A 23699-nucleotide genomic window follows, 5' to 3' on the forward strand; every position below is an offset into this window, starting at 1 on the left:
TCTCTAAGAATCTTTTCCAACAGCTTTCCCACCACAGACGTAAGGCTCACTGGTCTATAATTACCTGGACTATCCCTTCTACCTTTTTTGAACAAGGGGACAACATTCGCCTCTCTCCAATCCTCCGGTACCATTCCTGTGGACAACGAGGACATAAAGATCCTAGCCAGAGGCTCAGCAATCTCTTCCCTTGCCTCGTGGAGCAGCCTGGGGAATATTCTGTCAGGCCCCAGGAACTTATCCATCCTAATGTATTTTAACAACTCCAACACCTCCTCGCCCTTAATATCAACATGCTCCAGAACATCAACCTCACTCATATTGTTCTCACCGTCATCAAGTTCCCTCTCATTAGTGAATACCGAAGAGAAGTATTCATTGAGGACCTCGCTCACTTCCACAGCCTCCAGGCACATCTTCCCACTTTTACCTCTAATCGGTCCTACCTTCACTCCTGTCATCCTTTTGTTCTTCACATATTCCTTTACCCTACTCGCCAAGGCCTTCTCATGCCCCCTTCTTGCTCTTCTCAGCCCCTTCTTAAGCTCCTTTCTTGCTACCCTATATTCCTCAATAGACCCATCGGATCCTTGCTTCCTAAACCTCATGTATGCTGCCTTCTTCCACCTGACTAGATTTTCCACCTCACTTGTCACCCATTGCTCCTTCACCCTACCATTCTTTATCTTCCTCACCGGGACAAATTTATCCCTAACTTCCTGCAAGATATCCTTAAACATCAACCACATGTCCATAGTACATTTCCCTGCAAAAACATCATCCCAATTCACACCCGCAAGTTCTAGCCTTATAGCCTTGTAATTTGCCCTTCCCCAATTAAAAATTTTCCTGTCCTCTCTGATTCTATCCTTTTCCATGATAATGTTAAAGATCAGGGAGCAGTGTTCACTGTCCCCCAGATGCTCACCCACTGACAGATCTGTGACCTAACCCGGTTCGTTACCTAATACTTGATCTAGTATGGCATTCCCCCTAGTCAGTCTGTCAACATCCCCTGGTCGGCCAGGAATCCATCCTAGACACACTTAACAAACTCTGCCGCATCTAAACCCTTGGAACTAATCAAGTGCCAATCAATATTAGGGAAGTTAAAGTCACCCATGATAACAATCGTGTTATTTTTGCACCTTTCCAAACTCTGCCTCCCAATCTGCTCCTCAGTATCTCTGTTGCTACCATGGGGCCTATAGAATACCCCCAGTAGAGTAACTGCTCCCTTCCTGTTCCTGAATTCCACCCATACTGACTCAAAAGAGGATCCTGCTACATTACCCACCCTTTCTGCAGCTGTAATAGTATCCCAATAGTATTGGTTTAATACTTCATCCAAGATGCTTCACCTCTGGTGCTGCACTCCACTGATGTTGCACTCAGTTGCCAATGTGTGTTATGTGTGTTGCTCTGGATTTTCAGTATCTGCAAAATCTCTTGTGTTTTATGACTATCCTGTGATATGAGTGTGGAGATAAAGATCTTGTCATTCCACATTCGAGATCTACTGCTGTAAGGGGGAAAAAAAAGTATGGATAACTTCTGTTAGTGTAAGTTCAAGGAATGGAGCTGTATTTGAATTTTTAATTTAGTGTTCAGTATAAAAGACTAAAGTTATACATATTTATTTCCCCACCTTTTAGGGCAGTTGTGCAGTAGTCAGAACAAATTAAATTTTAGTTAATGCAAAAATTACTTGTATTTAAAAATAAATTTGTTTTTTCAAATGTCAGTGAAGTTTCTTATTTTTATAAATATTTATACTTTATATTTTTTAATATAAGGCTATTGGTTTTGGGTAAATGTGTCTTGTCCTGTCAGTTTCTCTACCAAAATTAATGGAAGTACTTTTTAGCATTATTGCTTGGATAGTAACCTGTTAGTACAAGTAAACTACCTGTTGCAGATCTAAACAGATTTCTGGTCCATTTTGATTTCAAGCATGAAGATTGGGTAGGTTCTTCAGAATAGCAGGTTATTCAGTCCACAAGGCTATGGAGTTTATAAAGACTCTCCACATCTCTAAAATAGCTGGAAACTTAATTGCAGTTTCAAAGTAGGATAGAGAATATCATTTCTTGTGTTGGGAGGAGAAAGTATTTTAATCACTGGACTCAGAATCAAATTCCTTGTAAGCTGCATCACATTGTTTTCATAGTATAACAAATTTTGTACATGTTCTGAATCCAAAAGTGTTTGCTTAAAACTGTAAACTAAAATGCTGTATTTTTTGCATAATAAGTCTCACACTTATTCCTTCTGTCCCAGAATATCTTTCTAACCAAAAATGGGACGGTTCAGCTGGGAGATTTTGGAATAGCTAGAGTACTCAACAGGTAAAGTTTAAACTGTTTGAAAGGAAGCTTGATTTACAACTATTCCCTCTTTTGTTCATGTACCATTTGCAAGAGTATTGAACTGCCTTCATCCTTACTCAAAATAAAAAGTCATTTATTTGTTGAACTTCAAGAATTACTTGAAATATATTCCTTTTGCTTACATATTTTAATCAACAATGGAAGTCTTTCAAAAAGTGCATAATGTTTCAGCATCATTTTAATGTGGTTACATAAAAGTGAATTAGCAATAGCCTGCATTATGTTGTCTATTTTCAATATAGTTAGCGTGCTGAGGAGCTTCAAAGGAATGTTCTTTAGTGACATTCAGCACTGAACTTGAGGCAGCTTCAGGACATGTGGCCTTAAACCTGTTCAAAGGCTTAGTGGAGAGAGAAGAGCGGTAATTTTGGAAAAATGTGTTGTAGTAGAGTTATATTTAAGGCATGACCATCAATGCCAGAGTTCCTAGGAGAGAATATCATACAAAAGAATGTTGTAATTGGAGAATATGGGGAGGATAACAGTGGAATTTTAGATTATCTTTGAAAAAGAGGATGTTATAGATGTCTTTGTGTGCTTGCAGGCAGATAGATCGGGGTCTGCTTAGTGTAGCAGAGGGAAAGATTGCTGTGGTTTTGATTTTAAAATAATGTTCTAATCTTTGGCCACAGAGGTGCCTGTTGATTGGAGGAGCGTAAATAAGACCTTAAGATATAGGAGCAGAATTTGGTTCATGGATTCTGCTCTGCATTTCATCATGGCTGATCCATTTCCTTCTCAGCCCCAATCTCTTGTCTTCTCTCCATAACCATTCCTGCCCTGCCTAATCAAGAACCTATCAACCTCTGCCTTAAATATACCCAATGGAAAAGAAATTCTGAATGCAAAGATTAATCTAGTTAGAGAGGCAGGCATTGATCAGGATAGTCAGAAAGTATAAGGACAGATGCTCTGACAAATTTGATTCAGTTTTTTTCAGGTACTTAAAACTGGTTGTTGTAGACAGGGATTTCAGTAAATCCTTTGACAAGGTCATAAATGGGAACTGGTCTAAAATGTAAAAACTATTATGAAAACAAGTTAGCAAATTTGATCTGAAATAATCTTGATTTTACAAGCAGGGAATGATTCTTGAAGGTAGCAACTGTCACTAGACAGGATGTAGAATAGAGATTATCGTACAATTATATAGAACATTGCTTATTCTATGATTGGGGTACCTACCAACTGTTGTTCCGATTACCTTACCACAGGGTGGATGTTTCTGCACTGGTGAGGCTGCAGAGGAAATTCACAAGGATGTTGCTCCTGGGATGGAACATTTCAGTTATGAAGAGAGGCTGGAGAAGTGTGCATTTGTTTTCTTAGGGCCAGAGGAGGCTGGGGTGTCAGGTTGGGGGAGTGAATTGCTGATTGGTGTATTCAAGTTTAAGAATACTGCAGATGGTGCAAAGATTTTCTCCAATAGCAGATATGTATAAAACTACAGGTAATAGTTTAAGTGTTAGGAGATTTGGAGGTGTTATTTTCCCCTAATTCAATGTGATCAAAATTTAGATCTTGCTGTCTGAGGGGTTGGTGGGGGCAGGTACTCTGACAGCATTATTCATTTTAGATGAGCACTTGAACTGTTCAGGCATGGAAGGATTTGGGCTGAGCATTGTGAAGTAGGATTAGTATACACTGGTAATTGATCACCAGCTTGTCAATAATGGACCAAAGAGCATGTTTCCATAGAAACATAGAAAATAGGTACAGGAGTAGGCCATTTGGCCCTTTGAGCCTGCACCGCCATTCAGTATGATCATGGCTGATCATCCAACTCAGAACCCTGTACCTGCTTTCTCTCCATACCCCCTGATCCCTTTAGCCACAAGGGCCATATCTAACTTCCTCTTAAATATAGCCAATGAACCAGGCTCAACTGTTTCCTGTGGCAGAGAATTCCACAGATTCACCACTCTCTGTGTGAAGTTTTTCTTCATCTCGGTCCTAAAAGGCTTCCCCTTTATCCTTAAACTGTGACCCCTCGTTCTGGACTTCCCCAACATCGGAAACAATCTTCCTGCATCTCGCCTGTCCAATCTCTTTAGAATTTTATACGTTTCAATAAGATCCCCCCTCAGTCTTCTAAATTCCAGTGAGTATAAGCCTAGTTGATCCAGTCTTTCTTCATATGAAAGTCCTGCCATCCCAGGAATCAATCTGGTGAACCTTCTTTGTACTCCCTCTATGGCAAGAATGTCTTTCCTCAGATTAGGGGACCAAAACTGCGCACAATACTCCAGGTGCAGTCTCACCAAGGCCTTGTACAACTGCAGTAGAACCTCCCTGCTCCTGTACTCAAATCCTTTTGCTATGAATGCCAACATACCATTTGCCTTTTTCACTGCCTGCTGTACCTGCATGCCCACTTTCAATGACTGGTGTACAATGACACCCAGGTCTCATTGCACCTCCCCTTTTCTGAATTGGCCACAGTTCAGATAATAATATGTTTTCCTGTTCTCGCAACCAAAGCGGATAACCTCACATTTATCCACATTAAATTGCATCTGCCATGAATTTGCCCACTCACCTAACCTATCCAAGTCACCCTGCATCCTCTTAGCATCCTCCTCACAGCTAATACCGCCGCCCAGCTTCGTGTCATTCGCAAACTTGGAGATGCTGCATTTAATTCCCTCGTCTAAATCATTAATATATATAATTTATATATAAATCATTAATATATATTGTAAACAACTGGGGTCCCAGCACTGAGCCTTGCGGTACCCCAGTAGTCACTGCCTGCCATTCTGAAAAGGTCCCGTTTACTCCCACTCTTTGCTTTCTGTCTGCCAACCAATTCTCTATCCACATCTATACCATACCCCCAATACCATGTGCTTTAAGTTTGCACACTAATCTTCTGTGTAGAACCTTGTCAAAAGCCTTTTGAAAATCTAAATATACCACATCCACTGGCTCTCCCCTATCCACTCTACTAGTTACATCTTCAAAACATTCTATAAGATTCATCAGACATGATTTTCCTTTTACAAATCCAGACTGACTTTGTCCGATGATTTCACCTCTTTCCAGATGTGCTGTTATCACATCTTTGATAACCGACTCTAGCATTTTCCCCACCACCGATGTCAGACTAACCGGTCTATAATTCCCAGGTTTTTCTCTCCCTCCTTTTTTTAAAAAGTGGGGTTATATTAGCCACCCTCCAATCCTCAGGAACTAATCCAGAATCTAAGAAGTTTTGAAAAATTATGACTAATGCATCCAGTATTTCTTGAGCTACTTCCTTAAGCACTCTGGGATGCAGACCATCTGGCCCTGGGGATTTATCTGCCTTTAATCCCTTCAATTTACCTAACACCACTTCCCTACTAACATGTATTTCCCTCAGTTCCTCCATCTCACTAGACTCTCGGTCCCCTACTATTTCCGGAAGATTATTTATGTCCTCCTTATTGAAGACAGAACCAAAGTAGTTATTCAATTGGTCTGCCATGTCCTTGTTCCCTATGATCAATTCACCTGTTTCTGACTGTAAGGGACCTACATTTGTCTTGACCAATCTTTTTCTTTTCACATATCTATAAAAGCTTTTAAAGTCAGTTTTTATGTTCCCTGCCAGCTTTCTCTCATAATCTTTTTTCTCTTTCCTAATTAAGCCCTTTGTCCTCCTCTGCTGGTCTCTGAATTTCTCCCAGTCCTCAGGTGTGCTGTTTTTTTTTGCTAATTTATATGTTTCTTCTTTGGACTTGATACTATCCCTAATTTCCCTTGTCAGCCACGGGTGCACTACCTTCCCTGGTTTATTCTTTTGCCAAACTGGGATGAACAATTGTTGTAGTTCATCCATGCGATCTTTAAATGTTTGCCATTGCATATCCACCATCAGCCCTTTATGTATTATTTGCCAGTCTATCTTAGCTAATTCATGTCTCATACCTTCAAAATTACCCTTCTTTAAGTTGAGAACCTTTGTTTCTGAATTAACTATGTCACTCTCCATCTTAATGAAGAATTCCACCATATTATGTTCACTCTTACCCAAGGGGCCTCACACGACAAGATTGCTAACTAACCCTTCCTTATTGCTCAATACCCAATCTAGAATGGCCTGCTCTTTAGTTGATTCCTCGACATGTTGGTTCAGAAAACCATCTCGCATACATTCCAAGAAATCCTCTTCCTCAGCACCCTTATCAATTTGGTTCACCCAATCTATATGTAGATTGAAGCCACCCATTATAACTACTGTTCCTTTATTGCACGCATTTCTAATTTCCTGTTTAATGCCATCCCCAACCTCACTACTACTGTTAGGTGGCCTGTACACAACTCCCACCAGTGTTTTCTGCCCCTTAGTGTTATGCAGCTCTACCCATATCGATTTCACATCCTCCAGGAAATGTCCTTCCTTTCTATTGCGTTAATCTCCTCTCTAACCAGCAATGCTACCCCACCTCCTTTTCTCTCCTGTCTATCCCTCCTGAATATTGAATATTCCTGGATGTTGAGCTCCCATCCTTGGTGACCCTGGAGCCATGTCTCTGTGATCCCAACTATATCATATTCATTAATAACTATCTGCACATTCATTTCATCCACCTTGTTACGAATGCTCCTCGCATTGACACACAAAGCCTTCAGGCTTATTTTTACAACACTCTTAGCCCTTATACAATTATGTTGAAAAGTGACTCTTTTTGCTTTTTGCCCTGGATTTGCCTGCCTGCCACTTTTACGTTTCACCTTACTACTTTTTGCTTCTACCCTCATTTTACACCCCTCTGTCTTTCTGCACTTGTTCCCATCCCCCTGCCATATTAGTTTAAAGCCTCCTGAACAGCAGTAGCAAATGCTCCCCCTAGGACATTGGTTCCAGTCCAGCCCAGGTGCAGACCGTCCTGTTTATACCGGTCCCACTTCCCCCAGAACTGGTTCCAATGCCCCAGAAATTTGAATCCCTCCCCCTTGCACCATTTTTCAAGCCACGTATTCATCTGAAATATCCTCCCATTTCTACTCTGACTAGCACGTGGCACTGGTAGTAATCCAGAGATTATTACCTTTGTGGTCCTACTTTTTAGTTTATCTCCTAACTCCCTAAATTCACCTTGTAGGACCTCATCCTGTTTTTTTACCTATATCGTTGGTACCTATGTGCACCACGACCACTGGCTGTTCACACTCCCATTCCAGAATGTCCTGCAGCTGCTCAGAGACATCCTTCACCCTTGCACCAGGGAGGCAACATACCATCCTGGAGTCTTGTTTGCAGCCGCAGAAATGCCCATCTATTCCCCTTACAATTGAATCCCCTATCACTATAGCTCTCCCACTCCTTTTCCTTCCCTCCTGTGCCGCAGAGCCACCCATGGTGCAATGAACTCGGCTGCTGCTGCCTTCCCCTGATGAGACATCTCCCCCAACAGTATCCCAAACAGTATATCTGTTTAGGAGGGAGATGACCTCAGGGGATTCCTGCACTACCTGCCTACTGCTACGCTGTCTAGTGGCCACCCCTTCCCTTTCTGCCTGTGTAGCCTTTACCTGCGGTGTGGCCAACTCACAGAATGTGCTATTCACAACTTTCTCAGCATCGCGGATGCTCCAGTATGAATCCAATCACAGCTCCAGACGCTCAGTGCGGTCTGCCAGAAGCTGCAGTTGGACACACTTCCTGCACACATAGTCGTCAGGGACACTGGAAGTATCCCTGATTTCCCATCTTGTATCTTGGGGCAATGTGACTCCAAAGTATATGCCAAAAGCTAGCAAAATTTTGGAGAAGTGTCTGTATTTCAAATTCATTTGCGCTATTTACTCATAGCTCAGACTTGTAGGATTCGATTGAGAATGATTTGTATTATGCACAGTAATTGCATTCCCTCAAATTGCTACAATTAGGAAATATTAATGTTCATTTTTAAATAGATTACTGCCACTTATAAAATGGCAAAGGGAAATGATGTTACATTTACAACAATATTAATATTGTTGATTTCCTTACAGCACCGTGGAGCTGGCACGCACTTGCATTGGCACACCATACTACTTGTCCCCAGAAATATGTGAAAATAAGCCATACAACAACAAAAGGTACATTTGATTATTTTGACTTTTTGTAGCATGATAATATCATTGAATATCAATATCATTCTTTGCATTTGTTTTACTGGAGATGAATAATTATTGATTGATACCTTAATTCATGTGTCTAGTGATATTTGGGCATTGGGCTGCGTCCTATATGAGATGTGTACCCTCAAACATGCTGTAAGTACTTTTCCTTTCATTTTTAAATCTGTCAATCCATGGCATTGAAATTTAAATTTGGTCCTGGCTGAAGGTGATAGCATTCTCTGTGAAATCATTTGGTTGTTTTGCAACTTTGATATTAATGATTGCAGGTCAACAGTTTCAACCTGTTTGTAATCAAGCTGCCAGAGAGGTCACGGGGCTGACTTGAGGTTTAAATAGGCAGATTAAAAAGATCGATTCTCAGTGCTAAAGCAGAGGCAAACTGTTGTGAATCTGACGAGCAAGGTTTGTTTCTGATGTATTTCATAAGAAAGAATTTGAAATCCATCCTTGTAAGATAACCTTGTCAAAATATCTGACCAAACATACTAATCTGTACGTCTTTGGAATGTGGGAGGAAACTGGAACACTCAGAGGAAACCCATGTGGCTATACAGAGAACATACAAACTCCTTACAGACAGTGGCAGGAATTGAACCTGGTGCACTGGCACTGTCGAGTGTTACGTTGACCACTATGCTACCAGCTTAAATGTTTTGGAAGTGGAATCTTTAGCAATAAAATAAAATAAGCAAACAGGTGAAGAAAGAGTATCAACTGGGGGAAAAGCATATTCAAGAGATAATTAGAAACTTAATCCAGGTGAACTGGTTAGAATAATCAACAAAATAATAGCTACACAATTGGAATTCAGCAAGATGATTTAGATGACGAGATATGAACATATCAATGAAGGTTGCTTAGCTAAAGCTGTAGGTTCTTTGATGTGAAGTGAGGCAAATCTAATGCTTCAGTTAAACAAAATTTTGGTTGAATAAAAATGTTCTGTTTATTGACTACAGCTAAGTCTTTAACACAATTATTCCTACAGTTCTGATTGAAAAGGTCCAGAACCTGGGCCTCTGTCCCCCTCTCTGTAACTGGATCCTCGACTTACAAACTGAAAGACTACAACCTGAGTAATATCTCCACCTTGTTGATAGTCAACACTGGCAGACCTCGGGAATGTCTGCTTAGCCCATTGCTCTACTCTCTCTGCACCCATGACTATGTGGCTAGGCACAGCTCAAATGCTGTTGACACAACTATTGTTGGCAGAAATTCAGATGGTGATATGAGGGCGTACAGGCCAAGATGTATCAGTTAGTTTGAGTGGTGTCACAGCAATAACCTTGCACTCAACATTGGTAAGACCGAAGAATTGATTGTGGACTTCAGAAAGGTTAAAACAAGGAAACACACACATGTCTTCATCAGGGGATTAGAAGTGGAATGGGTGAGCAGTTTCAAAATCCTGGGTGTCATCATCTCTGAGGATCTATCTTGGGTCTAACATATAGATGCATTTACAAAGAATGCACGGCAGCAGCTCTATTTCATGAGGAGTTTGAGGAGATTTGCTATGTCACAAAAAACACTCACAAATTTCTACAGACGTACTGTGGGGAACATTCCTGTCTAGTATGGGGGTGGGAGGGGAGGGCAACTGTACAGTATTGAAATAAGCTGTAGAGAGTTGAGAACTTAATCAGCTCCATGATGGGCACTAGCCTCAGTATCCAGGTCATCTTCAAGGAGCGATGCCTCAAAAAGGCAATATCCATCTTTAAGGACCCCCACCATCCAGCACATGCCCTCTTCTCATTGCTACCATTGGAAAGGAGGTACAGGAGCTGAAGCTAGACACTAGAATACTACAGCACAGTACAGGCCCTTCGGCCCTCAATGTTGTGTGCTGGCCCATATATTCCTTAAAAAAGTACTAAACCCATACTACCCCATAACCATTTCATCCATGTGCCTGTCCAAGAGGCTCTTAAATACCCCTAATGTTTTAGCCTCCACCACCATCCCTGGCAAGTCATTCCAGGCACTCACAACCCTCTGTGGGGAAAAAAAAAACAACTTACCCCTGATGTCTCCCCTAAACTTCCCTCCCTTATCTGTGTACATATGCCCTCTGGTGTTTGCTATTCGTGCCCTGGGAAACAGATACTGGCTATCCACCCTATCTATGTCTCTCATAATCTTGAAGACCTCTATCAAGTCCCTTCTCGTCCTTCTATGCTCCAAAGAGAAATGTCCCAGCTCTGCTAACCTTGCCTCATAGGACTTGTTTTCCAATCCAGACAGCATCATGGTAAATTTCCTCTGCACCCTCTCCATAGCTTCCACATCCTTCCTATAATGAGGTGACCAGAATTGAACACAATACTCTTTAAGTGTGGTCTCACCAGAGATTTATAGAGTTGCAACATGACCTCTCTACTCTTGCACTCAATCCCCCTATTAGTGAAGCCTAGCATCCCATAGGCCTTCTTAACTATCCTATTAACCTGTACAGCGACCTTGAGGGATGTATGGATTTGAACCCCAAGGTCCCTCTATTCATCCATACTCTTAAGTAACCAACCATTAACCCTGTACTTAGCCTTCTGGTTTGTCCTTCCAAAATGCATCACCTCACACTTATCTGGATTGAACTCCATCTGCCACTTTTCTGCCCAACTCTGCATCCTGTCTATATCCTCTTGTAACCTTTGACAACCTACAGCTCCATCACAACTCCTCCAATCTTTGTGTCATCTGCAAACTTACTCATCCATCCTTCTGCCTCTACATCCAGGTCATTTATACCACAGTCAATGATTCAGGAACAGCTTCGACCTATCTGCTATCCAATTTCTGAATCAACATTGAACCCATGAACACTACCTCACCACTTTTATTTTTGCACGAATTAGTTAATTTAACTCTTTAATATATGTATTTTGTGTATTTCCTGTAATTCAGATTTTTCTCTATTGTTATGTACTGCATTGTATTGCTGCTGAAAAGACAACAAATTTCACAACATATGCCGGTGACGTTAAACCTGATTCTGAAATAGAAAATTATCTTCTGCACATATTGAAGTGTTAGATAGATAGATACTTTATTCATCCCCATGGGGAAATTCAACATTTTTTCCAATGTCCCATACACTTATTGTAGCAAAACTAATTACATACAATACTTAACTCAGTAAAAATATGATATGCATCTAAAATCACCCTCTCAAAAAGCATTAATAATAGCTTTTAAAAAGTTCTTAAGTAGTTTACTTAAATACATTGAGTCCTAACCCCTGCACTTTAACATATCTTACTCCTGGCGGTTGAATTGTAAAGCAGAATGGCATTGGGGAGTATTGATCTCTTCATCCTGTCTGAGGAGCATTGCATCGATAGCAACCTGTCGCTGAAACTGCTTCTCTGTCTCTGGATGGTGCTATGTAGAGGATGTTCAGGGTTTTCCATAATTGACCGTAGCCTACTCAGCGCCCTTTGCTCTGCTACCGATGTTATACTCTCCAGTACTTTGCCCACGACAGAGCCCGCCTTCCTTACCAGCTTATTAAGACGTGAGGCGTCCCTCTTCTTAATGCTGCCTCCCCAACACGCCACCACAAAGAAGAGGGCGCTCTCCACAACTGACCTATAGAACATCTTTAGCATCTCACTACAAACATTGAATGACGCCAACCTTCTAAGGAAGTACAGTCGACTCTGTGCCTTCCTGCACAAGGCATCTGTGTTGGCAGTCCAGTCTAGCTTCTCGTCTAACTGTACTCCCAGATACTTGTTTGAATGGAATAGTGATTTAAAGATGGCATTGAAAATGAGGAATCTACAATAGTTTGCGTAAAGATTGTGATGATGAATGAATTCATAATTTGTAAATGGATGAGGATACATTGTCTAGCCGGTCATTAAGGCTTATAAATGCATACCTGAAAAGATGAAATTGTCACTCTCATCAATTGTTAATGCCTTTGGTATTCTGTAATTGGCTTTGCAATTCCAAGTATGAAATAATTAATCAAGCAGTTCATCTTAAGATCATAAATGTATTGCAAGTAGAAAGTGTTATTCTGATCCTGTCCATTACAGCTCCTTTAATGGACTAAGTCATGTGATTAGATTTGGGGGGTACAATAGGGTAGCTGGTTGAGTAATTGCATTTCAGCTTTGTGACCCAGGATCAGTCCAAATTTCCAGTGCTGTCTGAAAGGACTATGTCCTTTTTTTTTCATTCGACTGCTTATAACTCTGGCATTTTCTCCTTAATTTAGAATGCAAAAGGACTGCAGGTTGTTAATTAATTGGGCAAACTAAATTTCCCTGAGCATTTAAAGGTGAGTGGTAGAATCAGGAAAATGTTGATGGGACAATATGGAGAATGAAAATGGGATTCGTATGAAGTTAAAAAAAATAACTCGTACATCCTGGGCAAAAAGAACTAAAAGTGTTCTGTGACTTGGTGTTGAACAAAATATCTTGAACTGTAACTTGAAAAATTTTAAAAAACATAAATGGAGTGAATTTTTCTTTTGTAACCTGGGTATGCATTGAAGAAAAAATGCTTAAAAACTGTTGTTCAGACATCTGTAGATAGGAGCAGAGTTAATGCTTCAGGCTGAAAAATTCATTAATTTAATCTGGCAACTTAGTTCAAAGATCGGGGAAAAGAGAAAAAGCAAGTTAGATTGAAATTGCAGAGAGGATAAGACAAGATAATTCATTCATGTAGAAAAAAGATTGAATTATGAAATGAAATAAAATAGAATAATGGTATTTTATTTAAAAAGAAATCTACCCCCACTACCAAAATTAGCTGGTTGGTGGAAAAAAAGGAGGAAAAAAACCTTACCATATAATATTATAATAATGATGGCTGAGAACCATACTTTAATAACAGTTCAAAGATTATGAAAATAACTCAGAAAGGGTCCCCATAACATTAGAAAATCATGTTTAGAATCAGAAATCGAACAACGAATCTTCTCCAGATCAAGGCACAGCATAACTTCAGATAGCCATTGAACATGAGTGGGTGGGGCAGCCTCCTTCCACTTGAGCAAGATCGCCCTCCTGGCCATAAGAGACAGAAAGGCCAAAACCCGCAAATTAGATAGCTTCAGTTTTGTAATACTATCCTCAACAATACCAAACATGGCACTCAAGGGATTGGGCTTAAAACTAACATTGAAAGGTGCGGAAAAAGTTTAAAATACATCTTTCCAAAATTTTTCAAGGCTTGGACATGTCCAAAACATATGAATTAGTGTGGCCACTCCATTGGTACATCTATTACAGTAGGGGGAAATACCTGTGTAGAAACGAGAGAGCTTGTCTTTAGACATGAGCTCTATGTACCACTTTGAATTGTAATAAAGAATGACGAGCACATAATGATGAAGAGTTAATCAATTTTAAAATAATCTTCCAGCTCTCTTCAGATATGAAAATCTGTAAATCCTTTTCCCAGTCTCCTTTAATTTGATCTAAAGAGGCCTTTTTCAGTCCCAACAGCAGACCGTAAAATTTGATGTGGACTACAAATTACAACAGGAAATTGAAAAGGCTTGCCAGAAGGGCAGTGTTATGATAATTGTGGGGGATTTTAACATGTGAGTAGATTGGAAAAATCAGGTCAGTACTGCATCTCAAGAGAGAGAATTTGTAGAATGTCTACTAGATGGCTTTTTAGAACAGCTTGTTGTTGGGCCCACTAGGGGATCGGCTGTACTGGATTGGGTATTGTGTAATGAACCAGCAGTGATTAGAGAGATTGAGGTGAAGGAACCCTTAGGAGACAGTGGTCATAACATGATTGAGTTCACTGTGAAATTTGAGAAAGAGAAGCCAAAATTCGATGTGTCAGTATTTCAGCGGAGTAAAGGAAATTACAGTGGCATGAGAGAGGAACTGGCCAAGGTTGACTGGAAAGGGACACTGGCGGGAAGGACGTCAGAACAGCAGTGGCTGGAGTTTATGCGAGAAGTGAGGAAGGTGCAAGACAGATGTATTCCAAAGAAGAAGAAATTTTTGAATGGTAAAAGGATGCAACCGTGGCTGACAAGAGAAGTCAAAGCCAAAGTAAAAGCAAAGGAGGGGGCACACAAGGAAGCGGAAATTAGTGGGAAGACAGGATTGGGAAGTTTTTAAAAGCTTACAAAAGGAAACTAAGAAGGTCATTAAGAGGGAAAAGATGAACTATGACAGGAAGCTAGCAAATACAGTCGGCCCTCCTTATCCGTGAGGGATTGGTTCCGTGACCCCGGCGGATACCAAAATTCACGGATGCTCAAGTCCCTTCTTCAACCTGTCTTAATGCGGTGGACCTTAGGACCCAGCAGAACCCAAGACCTCATTTAACCTGTCTCAGTGCGGTGGACATTAGGACCTGGTGGCGGAGCTCTGAATCCGCAGTGTTTCTGTTCACGAAAATAATCACAATAACGATTGAAAATAAAGTGAAAATAATAAAGCGATCGGAAAGAGGTGAAACGCCATCGGTCATTGGAAAAGCATTAGGCCACGTCAGTCAACGATCGGAACAATTTTAAAGGATAAAGTGAGAAAGGCTGTGCCCCGATGAAAGCTACAATTATTACGAAGCAATGCAGTGGTTTAATTATTGGGTTTTGGGTTTTTGATCATCCACATCAACCCGGCACAGTGGAGAGTGCACTCCATAGCGATCTGTCACTAGATCAAACTCGGGAACTTCCTGCGCCCGGCGCTGAAACATACGTTCTTAAGTGTTTTATATGCATGGAAAGGTAAAATATATACTATATACGAAGACAAACATTTGACTAACTGACGCTAAATAATACCGAATGTACCTGTTCCGACTTACTTAGTAAGAGAACTTACTTTTTTTTAATCCTGATCCATGATAACTCACGCACATCCTCTCGTACACTTTAGATCATCTCTAGATTAGAGATACCAAATACAATGTAAATGCTATGTGAAATAGTTGTTATACTACATTGTTTAGGGAATAATGACAAGAAAAAAGTCTGTACATGCTCAAACAACAATTGCTGGAAGAGCACTTGCAGGTTTTCGCGACTCGCGGTTGGTTGAATTCGCGGATGCGGAATTCACGGATAAGGAGGGCTAACTGTAATATCAAAGAGGATACTAAAAGCTTTTTCAAGTATATAAAGAGTAAAAGACAGGTGAGAGTAGATATAGGACTGATAGAAAATGATGCTGGAGAAATTGTAATGGGAGATAAGGAGATGGTGGAGGAACTGAACGAGTATTTTTCATCAGTCTTCACTGAGGAAGACATCAGCAATATACCGGACATTCAAGGGTGTCAGGGAAGAGAAGTGTGCGCAGTCACCATTACGACAGAGAAAGTACTCAGGAAGCTGAATAGTCTAAGGGTAGATAAATCTCCCGGACCAAATGGAATGCACCTTCGTGTTGTGAAGGAAGTAGCAGTGGAGATCGCAGAGGCATCAACAATGATCTTTCAAAAGTCTATTCAAAAAGGGGGCAAGGAAGCAAAAAGGAAATTATAGACCTGTTAGCTTGATATCGGTGGTTGAGAAGTTGTTGGAGTCGATTGTCAAGGATGAGGTTACGGAGTACCTGGAGGCATATGACAAGATAGGCCGAACTCAGCATGGTTTCCTTAAAGGAAAATCCTGTCTGACAAGCCTGTTGCAATGTTTTGAGGAAATTACAAGTAGGCTAGACAAGGGAGATGCAGTGGATGTTGTGTATTTGGATTTTCAGAAGGCCTTTGACAAGGTTGGGCACATGAGGCTGCTGAACAAGATAAGAGCCCATGGAATTACGGGAAAGTTCCATACGTGGATAGAGCGTTGGTTGATTGGCAGTAAACAGAGAGTGGGAATAAAGGGATCCCATTCTGGTTGGCTGCCGGTTACCAGTTGTGTTCTGCAGGGGTCCGTGTTGGGGCCACTTCTTTTTACGTTGTATATCAACAATTTGGATTATGGAACTTTGTGGCTAAATTTGCTGATGATACAAAGATAGGTGGAGGGGCCAGTAGTGCTGAGGAAACAGAGAGTCTGCAGAGAGACTTGGATAGATTGGGGGAATGGGCAAAGAAGTGGCAAATAAAATACAATGTGGGAAAGTGTGTGGTCATGCACTTTGGTAGAAGAAATAAATGGGCAGACTATTATTTAAATGGGGAGAGAATTCAAAGTTCTGAGATGCAATGGGACTTGGGAGTCCTCGTGCAGGATACCCTTAAGGTTAACCTCCAGGTTGAGTCGGTGGTGTAGAAGGCAAATGCAATGTTGGCATTCATTTCTAGAGGAATAGAGTATAGGAGCAGGGATGTGATGTTGAGGCTTTATAAGGCACTGGTAAGACCTCATTTGGAATACTGTGTGCAGTTTTGGGCTCCTTATTTAAGAAAGTAACTGCTGACGTTGGAGAGGTTTCAGAGAGGATTCACTAGAATGATTCCGGGAATGAGAGGGTTAACATATGAAGAACGTTTGACCGCTCTTGGACTGTACTCCTTGAAGTTTAGAAGAATGTGGGGGGACCTCATAGAAACATTTCGAATGTTAAAAGGCATGGACAGAGTGGATGAGGCAGTGTTGTTTCCCATGGTGGGGGAGTCTAGTATGACAGGGCATGACTTGAGGATTGAAGGGCGCCCATTCAGAACAGAGATGCAAAGAAATTTTTTTAGCCAGAGGGTGGTGAATCTGTGGAATTTGTTGCCACAGGCGGCAGTGGAGGCCAAATCATTGGATGTATTTAAGGCAGAGATTGATAGGTATTTGAGTAGCCAGGGCATCAAAGGTTATGGTGAGAAGGTGGGGGAGTGGGACTAAATGGGAGATTGGATCAGCTCATGATAAAATGGCAGAGCAGACTCGATGGGCCAAATGGCCGACTTCTGCTCTTTTGTCTTATGGTAAATGTAAGATATTGAACCGTTGTCAAAGGGTTTCAGATTAAAAATTGTATCTATTATATTCTTATCTGGACTTGTAGGAAATGTATGTAGATGGGATCTTAAAAAATCTGTAATCTGTAAGTATCAAAAAAAGTGAGTATTGGAAAGGTTAAATTTCGTTGAAAGTTGCACAAAAGAAGAGAGATTCCCTTCAGCAAACAAATCCTGAAATCGTCTGATACCCAATCTATCCCATTCTTTAAAAGACAGGTCAATTGAAGATGGTTTATAAAAACAATTAGAAAAGATGGGGCTCAAGAGGGAGAATCTCAATAAACCAAAATGTTTTCTAAACTGTAACCACCACATTGTCAGTTAGTTTATTTAAAGATAAAGGAAGCGAGGATCCAAGTAAAGAAATAATGAAAGATTTCATAAGAGTTGACTTCCAAAGAAACCCATATAGGGCAATTCACATGGTTAATGTAATATATCCAGAACGAAATATTTCGTATATTAACTGTCCAATAATGTAACCTAAAACTGGGTAAGGCAAAGCCTCCATTCTGTTTGGTTTTTTGAAGGTGAGCTTTATTTATTCAAGGTTTTTTATTCTTCCATATATAGGAAGAAAGAATTGAACCCAAAGAGTCAAAAAAAGATTTAGGAATAAAAACAGGCACAGCTTAAAAAAGGTGTATAAATTTCAGTAAGATATTCATTTTAATAGAATTAATTTGGCCAATCAGTGATAAAGAGAGAGGTGACCAATTAGAAAGTTTTTTTAAACGTAATTCATTAAAGTTAAATAATTTTTCTTAAATAAATCTTTATAATTCTTAGTAATTGTTACTCCTAAATACATAAATTGTTTTCTTAAAATTTTAAAAGGAAGGTTAATATCAGTTGGTATTAAATTATTTAAAGGAAACAGTTCACTCTTATGTAAATTTAATTTATATCCTGAGAACTGACTAAAATTAGTCAGTAAACGGAACACAAATGGTAAAGAGGTTGTAACATTGGATATAAAAAGCAGTAAGCCATCAGTACAGAGCGACACTTTATGGATAGTACCTCTCCTTAAAATACCAGTAATCTCTTTAGACTCTCGAAAAGCAATTGCTAAGGGTTCTAATGCCTAATCAAAAAGCAGAGGGCTCAAAGGACAACCTTGTCTAGTTCCACGTTGGAGTTTAAAGTTTTTAGAATTCTGAAGATTAGTGAGAACCCGAGGTGGAGGGGAATAAATAAATTAATTTAATCCAATTAATAAAATTAGGTCTGTGGCGGCCCACACACGCGGGACTCGAACCGCTATCGGGAGCCACGGGCAGACATACGGTAGCATGTTTGGAACTACCCACTCGGGGCAGACCTTCCGGGGAAGTCTGATGTCACGCCCACCCCGCAGGTCACAGGGGCCCAAGGGAGGGGAGATATAAGTGCACGATTTTGAATCAGTAAAGGCATGCTGAGTTCAGCTCTCTCTGCCTCCGTGTGTTTCTTTAGTAGCGCGTTGTGCGCGACTACATTGGTGACCCCGACGTTCCAGACGGCATCTGGAGCCGGCGACTCAGCGACCAGCCATGAGTCCGAGCAACTTCCACAGCACAGTCTCTCTGAAGCTCCCAACTTTCTGGGCCACTCAGCCCCACGTTTGGTTCGAGCAGGCTGAGGCCCAGTTCAATATCAGTGACATTCCAGCAGATGCCACGTGGTACTACTATGTGGTCAGCACGCTCGACCAGGAGATGGCAGGCCAGATCATCGACTTCCTACGCCAGCCACCAATGGAGGACAGGTACAATAAGCTTAAGGCGCTCCTGATCTGTACCTTTGGACTCTCCCGCCACGAACGGGCCGCGTGGCTCCTACACATGGACAGCCTGGGCAACCGCACATCATCCGAGCTCATGAATGATATGCTGGCGCTCATGGACGGCCATAAGCCATGCCTTTTATTTGAACAGTTGTTCCTCGAGCAAATGCCAGAGGACATTCGCCTCCTCCTCATGAGTGAGGATTTCAGTGATCCATTCTGGGTCACAGCTAAAGCAGACTAAAGAGCAAGCAATGTGGAGCAGCTTCCATTGGCCTAGCCACGATCGCGCGCCCCAAAGCCCAGGCCCTGCAACCGAAGCCGTCGAGACCCACAGGGGAAAAAGGCGAAAGTTCGGAACAATGGTGTTTCTATCACCAAAGATGGGGCTCAGGCGCGCGCTGCTGCCGTCCACCATGTGCTTTTCCGGGAAACGCTGGGGCCAGCCGTTGCTAATGGCTATGATGGCTGGCCACTGAGACAGCCTTCTGTACCTCTGGGACCGGCACTCCGGGCGGTGCTTCCTGGTAGACACTGGGGCCGAAGTCAGTGTACTTCCCCCCCCCCCCCCCACCGAACATGGACACCCGTAACGCGGTCCCAGGCCCCGAACTCACTGCTGTAAATGGCACCAGTATTCGCAGTATTCGGCCGTATGGCCTGTGAACTATCTCACTGCATTTCGGGTCCAGCCTTTTCACTTGGACTTTCACGTTGGCAGCTGTGTCACAGCCACTACTAGGGGCAGATTTCCTACGAGCCAACTGCCTCCTGGTTGACCTAAAAGGCCAGCGTTTGGTCCACCCTGAGATGTTCCAGACTTTCCAGCTTGGAGAAGCCAAGCTACTGGCCCTCCACCTGGATTCCGTGACTGTCTCAGGTAACGAATTCGCCAGGGTGTTGGCGGAATTCCCCTCCGTAGTCACCCTGCAGTTCTCCACAGCCGACCCCAAGCATAGCGTGCAGCACCACATCCCCACGCAAGGACAGCCGCTGCACGCCCAAGCTCGTAGGCTCCCACCCGACAAGCTCCAACTCGCCAAGGAGGAGTTCCGTAAGATGGAAGAGATGGGAATCGTGTGCCGCTCAGACAGCCCGTGGGCATCCCCGCTGCACATGGTGCCCAAGTCTGCAGGAGAATGGAGGCCCTGCGAAGACTACAGAAGGCTCAACAACACAACCGCTGACAGATACCCAGTATCCCACATCCAGGACTTCTCGGCGAACCTGCACAGAGCGACCATCTTCTCCGAAATCGACCTGGTCAGGGGATACCATCAGATCCCAGTGCACCCTGACAACGTGCCCAAGACAGCCCTCATCACTTCATTTGGCTTGTTCGAATTCCTGAGGATGCCTTTCGGTCTCAAGAATACAGCCCAAACTTTCCAAAGGCTCATGGACTCGGTGGGGCGCGGCCTGGATTTCGTTTTCATTTACTTGGATGATATCCTGGTGGCCAGCAGTTCGCACCAAGAGCACATGGCACATTTGCGTCAGCTCTGCCAACACCTGAGCGACCACGAACTGGCAATCAATCTGGCAAAGTGCGAGTTCGGGCTGACGGAGATCGACTTCTTGGGTCACAGAGTCAACCTACATGGCGCAGTTCCCCTACCGGGCAAGGTCCAGGCCATCCACCAGTTCCCCAAGCCCAGCACAGTCAAGGGCCTGCAGGAGTTCATAGGGATGGTCAACTTTTATCATCGGTTTGTGCCGGCGGCGGCACGCATCATGAGACGCTTGTTCAGCCTGACGGCCGGCAAGGCCAAAGAGTGGCATGGGACGTGGAGTCCACGGTGGTGTTCGAGCAGGCCAAGGAGGCACTGGCAAAGGCAGCCCTCCTAGTGCACCCGAGAGTCAATGTACCCACGGCTCTCTCAGTCAACACTTCCAACACGGTAGTCGGCGGAGTCCTGGAGCAGCTCGTCGAGGACCAGTGGCGACCACTCACTTTCTTCAGCCGGCACCTACAGCCACCAGAGGTGAAGTACAGCGCTTTCGACAGAGAGTTGCTAGCGTTCTACCTGGCTGTCCGGCATTTCCGGTACTTCCTCAAGGGAAGGGAGTTCACCGTGTGTACAGACCACAAGCCCCTCACCTTCGCATTGGCCAAGGTATCGGACCCATGGTCGGCTCAACAGCAGAGGCACCTGTCCTTTATTTCAGAATTCACCACGGATGTCTGCCACATCACAGGGAAGAACAGCGTCGTCGCTGACACACTGTCTTGCCCCTGCCTCCACTCAGTAGGCATATTGTCCTCAGGAATAGACTACGCAGCACTGGCAGAAGCACAATGGTCAGACACCGAGATCCTGGCTTACCGCACCGCCGTTTCCGGGCTCCAGTTGGAGGATGTCTCCATCGGCCCGGCAGCAGATCGACTCCTGTGCGACGTGTCTACCGGCAAACCACAACCCATGGTACCAGCAGCATGGAGGCGTCGGCTGTTCGACATGCTGCATGACCTGGTCCACCCGTCCATCCGGGCGTCCATCAAGCTGGTAGCGGACAGATTTGTCTGGCACGGTTTGCGCAAACAGGTTGGACACGGGGCAGGACCTGCGTACACTGCCAGACCACTGAAGTCCAGCAGCACGTGAAGGCTCTCCTCCAGCAGTTCCAGCCGACTCACAGGAGGTTCCAACACATCCATGTGGACATTGTCAGCCCCCTGCCAGTCTCCCGGGGCACCAGGTATATCTTTACCATGGTAGACAGGTTCATAAGATGGCCGGAAGCCGTATCGCTCGCAGACACGTCCACTGAGTCCTGCGCCAGGACGCTCATTGCAAACTGGATCGCCAGGTTCGGCCTCCCAACGGACATCACCTCCGACAGAGGGGCACTGTTCATGTCTGGTTTGTGGACAGCACTGGCACAGCTCCTGGGCACCCAGCTGCATCACACCACAGCATACCATCCCCAGTCCAACGGTTTGGTAGAGCAATTCCACCGGCATCCAACTGGACAGATTAGCTTCCCTGGGTCCTACTGGGCATCCGCACAACCCCCAAGGAGGACCTGGACACCTCCTTGGCAGAATTGGTCTACAGCGCTTCCCTGACAGTTCCAGGCGAGTTCGTACCAGAGGCCTGAGGTTCGGACGAAACTCCAGCAGTGGTGCTAACGAGGCTGCGGGACAAGGTAGGGACCCTGGCACCGGTCCCGACCTCCAGGTATGGTCCCACGCCATCCTTCACCCCTAAAGACCTCCGAGACTGTGAGTATGTTTTTATTCGCAGGGGCATGCACAGGTCACCTCTACAGCGGCCGAGCGAGGGACCCTTCAAGGTGATCCGGCACAACGGAACCACGTGTGTCGTGGAGGTGTGTGGCCGGGAAGAGATTTTTACAGTAGACTGCCTGAAACCAGTGCACTTGGACATTGAGCAACCAGTGAGATAGATAGATAGATACTTTATTCATCCCCATGGGGAAATTCAACTTTTTTTTCCAATGTCCCATACACTTGTTGTAGCAAAACTAATTACATACAATACTTAACTCAGTAAAAAAATATGATATGCATCTAAATCACTATCTCAAAAAGCATTAATAATAGCTTTTAAAAAGTTCTTAAGTCCTGGCGGTTGAATTGTAAAGCCTAATGGCATTGGGGAGTATTGACCTCTTCATCCTGTCTGAGGAGCATTGCATCGATAGTAACCTGTCGCTGAAACTGCTTCTCTGTCTCTGGATGGTGCTATGTAGAGGATGTTCAGAGTTTTCCATAATTGACCGTAGCCTACTCAGCGCCCTTCGCTCAGCTACCGATGTTAAACTCTCCAGTACTTTGCCCACGACAGAGCCCGCCTTCCTTACCAGCTTATTAAGACGTGAGGCGTCCCTCTTCTTAATGCTTCTTCCCCAACACGCCACCACAAAGAAGAGGGCGCTCTCCACAACTGACCTATAGAACATCTTCAGCATCTCACTACAGACATTGAATGACGCCAACCTTCTAAGGAGGGTACCAGCACTGTGCTGGCGAGGCCGGCTACTCAGGCAAGCCACACAGACTGGGGCTCCACTCCCCCAATGGATGTTTCTGGGGCGGGGGGGTGTGGCAGCCTGCACACGCGGGACTCGAACCGCCATCGGGAGCTGTGGGCAGACACGTGGTAATGCGTTTGGAACTACCTGTTCAGGGCACACCTTCCAGGGACAGTCTGACGTCACGTCCACCCTGTGGGTCGCAGGGGCCCATGGGAGGGGAGTTTTAAGTGCACGATCTTGAATCAGTGAAGGCATTCTGAGTTCGGCTCTCTCTGCCTCCGTGTGTTTCTTTAGTAGCGTGTTGCGCGAGACTACAGGTCTAAAATTAAATTTTTCTAAGGATGTGAAAAGATAATTCCATTAAACTCTGTCAAAGGCCTTCTTCATATCCAAAGATATCACACATTCTGATATTTCCTTAGATGGCGAATGCATAACATTTAACAAATGCCGTATATTAAAATGGGAATATTGATTTTTAATAAATCCTGTTTGATCATCTGAATCTATGGAATATATAATAT

At 43.4% G+C, this 23699-nt stretch overlaps 1 protein-coding gene across 6 annotated transcripts in view; it reads left to right on the forward strand.

The window, feature by feature from the left end:
- nek1 (NIMA-related kinase 1) overlaps window positions 1-23699 on the forward strand; it is a 169979-nt gene that overhangs the window by 16018 nt on the left and 130262 nt on the right. For all 6 annotated transcript variants that reach the window (XM_073047866.1, XM_073047871.1, XM_073047868.1 and 3 more), the window contains exons 6-8: window positions 2281-2348; window positions 8373-8459; window positions 8582-8636. In XM_073047866.1, the coding sequence (XP_072903967.1) occupies window positions 2281-2348; window positions 8373-8459; window positions 8582-8636 (210 nt within the window). The remainder of the gene's footprint in view (window positions 1-2280; window positions 2349-8372; window positions 8460-8581; window positions 8637-23699) is intronic.

This window comes from Hemitrygon akajei, chromosome 6, assembly GCF_048418815.1.
Source record: "Hemitrygon akajei chromosome 6, sHemAka1.3, whole genome shotgun sequence".
Taxonomy (NCBI): domain Eukaryota; kingdom Metazoa; phylum Chordata; class Chondrichthyes; order Myliobatiformes; family Dasyatidae; genus Hemitrygon; species Hemitrygon akajei.